Genomic DNA, 3827 nt, shown 5'->3' on the forward strand with positions numbered 1-3827 from the left:
GCTGCACACAACAAAGGTTCGCAGAGTAATTTCTCTGCTTCTGGGAACCGTTCCACGATGCTGAATCGTTCTCCATGTCAATCTCATCTTAGTCACGTTGCATTCCCATTCAATAGACGACTATCCCTTACGAAGACCCTGAGTTTTTTCTTCTGAGAAGAATCATCACTAAGAGTTGACTCCATGCGATTCGGTTGCTTATGTGCTGGTCACATACAGAGTATAGTCTTGCAGTTGAGGCAATCTTTTAAATTTTATCGCAAACGATTCCCTACTATTCATCATCTTTTATCACTTTCTTTCTATCACTTTCTTTTGTACAAATAACCCTCACTCCACCTGGCTCAAATATGCCCCCGAATTAGTAACTGATCACATCAATCAACCGCAAGGACTCTGGTAGTCATTTTCAATTTCCGCTACAGTCGTACCTACATGTATTTATCTCTACATCTCAAAGTGCAATGAGACACTTCAAAAGGGTTGTAGTCATGCTGAAGCAGGATTCTGGCTGATGTCTGAAGGAATCACTACAGGTCACCATGACTAAGCGTGGAAAACCAAAGAGCTAATAGTATGTCTTTGGAACAAACCTAACAATTACCATTGGTTAGTCAAGAAGGTCTATATACAGGACACATGGATGGTGATTCTTTTGCAAACTGGGTATCTACATGAATTTTGCCAAATATGATGTAAAATTGAAATAAATAATGATATTGTTGCATTAACATAAAACTCATGATAAACCACTTGTGTGATGAGCACCGGAAGCTTTGAATCTCCGTCCTATCCACTATGGCTTTCCTCAATTGAGTTTAGACTTGATATTTTCCACACTGTTGTCAACTCTTTCAACCTCTGCTCATCTCTCTCTGGTACATATCTCTTCCTCTGATCTTACATCAGCAATTGGTCATTGTTGCAGGTTTTCCATTTTCAGCCCCTTCAGGCCGTGTGATATTATCTACCTATTAAGATATACTGTTTTCTTAAACTTATCTAGGAGTGACCGGCTTGGGTCGGCATGGCACTTAGATAGGTTTACTGTTTTGTATACCTCTCCCTACTGAATCTGAATTGATATGGGTAGGATAAAGTGTAGTGCTGGTCTAATTTCTCAACTGACTTCAAGAATCATGTCTCTGTTGCACACACAAGAGTTGTTGAACAAGATCCTTCTTTGAATCTCTCATGGGATATTTTGGCCTTGGGACCACTTAAGCATTGGATGCCCAATTTTCACTCAAAAATGCAAAAAAAACTATCAATCAAAGGCCCTAGGAAAGAGCCCCTGCAGCTTTGAAGATAGAGCTGCCCACTCCACATGAAGCTTGTGTTGAATACTTATCCCAAGTTTTCACAGAACTCTTACTTGATCTTATGTACTTTCTTGTGTTGGATTAGTCCTGGGTGCCTCTTGTGTACTATGTCCTGCATGTCAACTCAGTTAGATAAGTGCTCACATACATCCCTTGTTTAATTACTACAGACTACATGAAAATTGGAGTTTGGGGTACTTAGCAGTATCAGTTTGTGTGTTTAGAGACTAGTAGCCAAGTCAAGTGGTTACCGTGGGAATGAGGTTTGAGTTCCCTTTTAAAGCTTATGAGAAACTGAAGTCTACATGCTAGGAACAGACTGTCCATGAAGACAATACCAAAACATGACCCTTCCCTCTCTCTTGCAAGACCTCGAGAGAGAGACAATACCTCCATTTGTCCTTGAAATGACAAAAGGGCAGTGGGGATCTGCGGAGAATATTTAGTGCATTGATATTCGTCCATATTGGCTCAAGTATGGAACTCAAAGGCCATGAATCTTGGTGTTTGGAAATGCATTATAGTCATTGGATCAGGACATCAGGGCTTCATGAGGTGAATTCTGGACATTAAAGCCTTCTGTCCTGCATCGCGCTCAGAAGAGGACCTCAACAGTTTGGCTCCTATCAAGTGATATTCTCCAGTCAGCCATGTGGCTCCAGTGTTTTCCCAGCGGAAAGAATTGCACAAAAACCCGCCCCAGATATAAATAAGAGAATAAACAGTTGAATAACAATACTTGGGAAAGGCAAAGTATGGGGATCTGAACAGAAAGTGAAGATTGAAACCAAAATCTGGATCATTCAATAAATATGAGTTCGGTCCGATATTTCTACATACCAACCGGCTTGGGGTTGGCGTTTGTAGCAGGTTCCGGTGGAGGAAGCTCACTATCATCGAATCTCTGGAGCGTGATGTAGAGCTGAGGAAAAAAGTATCAGCGAAGATTCTTGACGACATTGATCATTTGATGGATCACTTACGCCGTTAAAGTCTCTGTTGAGGTACTTTTCGAAGAACATAGCTCCACCAATATTCCATGCCTTGCCGGTCAGACAAGCGTTGAACAAGCTTTGGGCAGCCTTGCCAAGCATAGCCCAGTTGTACTATCATGAGAAATGAGGAGTAAGCATCTCAAGTAAACACAAGTTCAAAATATGATAGTTACCTGAATCTGAGGGGCTCTCTGGTCAAGATTCTGACTGAAGATGTCAAATGATTGCTTGTTAGAGAAGAAATCCCTGAATGCACCTAGATGAATATTCACTCACAGTACGACGGCACAAGTCCTGTAACTGACATAGACCACGGTGCCTGGTAAACAAATTGATTGGCCTCATCAGATGTACCCAGGTAGGTTCGCGAGGAGGAACAGGAGAAACTTACTGGGGAAAGCAGCCAGACTACCTGTCGAGTTGTACAGCTGAGCATGAATGACAACCTTGCAGTCCTCGCCGTCTGGCTCCTGGAATCCACCTGGGGTTTGAGGATGTCAGCTAACTTCACGAGATGCATTACAGAAGTTGAAATACCAACCAGTGTAGCACATCCATCGAGAGGGGTCAGCAGGCGTGAGATCGACAGTGAGATTAGCAGCGCTCAGAGAGTCGTCGCGCTTCATCAAGTGCTGTTGCTTTTTGACGGTTGTGATTGTAAGAAGTCCGTGTTGAAAGCGACTGACGATCGACTCTGCCTGAGGAGTCACAGCAGCAACCGTATGGTGGGCAGCTGGACCTGCGAGAATCGACAAGGAGCAAGACTTAATTCCAGGCTCGCCGTGAACGTAGGCATTTGCGAACGACTTACCAGCTAAGACGTGGTCAGCGCCGAACGCAAAAAATACAGCCAAAAAGATTGAATTGAGAAGTAACATCTTTGTCAAGGAATTGGCCAAGCTATGAAGTGGAATGTAAATGAAAGTAGGTTGATTCACGACAGTGAAAGTTAGAAAGTTAATGATGGTGTTGCTTGAAAGTAGCTGAAAGAATGTGACTTGTAAGTGCGGGTGTAGTTCCTCAAGGCTCCAGGAGTCGTACAAGGGGAAAACGGATTTTATACCAGAACCAGGTGGACTGACTCACCAGTATTCACCAGTACTCACATCAAACTACATATTTGTGTCTTGAGATTGACAGGACGCCGTATGCGCCACCATCTCAGCCAACAAAAAGCCCCCATTTGAGACGAGACGGTCCTGCCCGAAAAAATCATATCGCTGACAGCATGCAAATCACGGAACTGGTGCGGAACTGAACATAGAATGCTTGGGGCTGCACTGACCAGCGGACGTCGTCGACATCTGTTTTGGGCTTTCATCGGTCCCCACGCTGAAGAAGATGGTGGAAATAGAGTCACGTGTTTATGCAGTAAAGCTTGGCAAGAATTTCACGCCGAATCGCTTGAATTTTGCGGGCAAACCTCGGTCAAGCTTTCTAAAATCGACTCTATAAGATGAACTATGGAATACGTGTAGACTCATACCGACATATAAACATGACATGGATT

At 43.3% G+C, this 3827-nt stretch overlaps 1 protein-coding gene across 1 annotated transcript; it reads right to left on the reverse strand.

The window, feature by feature from the left end:
• Nucleotides 1-2154: 2154 nt before the first annotated feature.
• MELLADRAFT_123523 (uncharacterized protein) lies at nt 2155-3195 on the reverse strand (the record flags this gene model as incomplete). Its single annotated transcript, XM_007412568.1, has 6 exons — nt 2155-2244; nt 2306-2428; nt 2491-2524; nt 2594-2636; nt 2709-2798; nt 2859-3195. The coding sequence occupies 6 exons, from the start codon at nt 3193-3195 to the stop codon at nt 2155-2157; spliced, it is 717 nt and encodes a 238-aa protein (XP_007412630.1).
• Nucleotides 3196-3827: the final 632 nt, after the last annotated feature.

Source organism: Melampsora larici-populina, assembly GCF_000204055.1.
Source record: "Melampsora larici-populina 98AG31 unplaced genomic scaffold MELLAscaffold_31, whole genome shotgun sequence".
In the NCBI taxonomy this organism is placed as follows: Eukaryota; Fungi; Basidiomycota; class Pucciniomycetes; order Pucciniales; family Melampsoraceae; genus Melampsora; species Melampsora laricis-populina.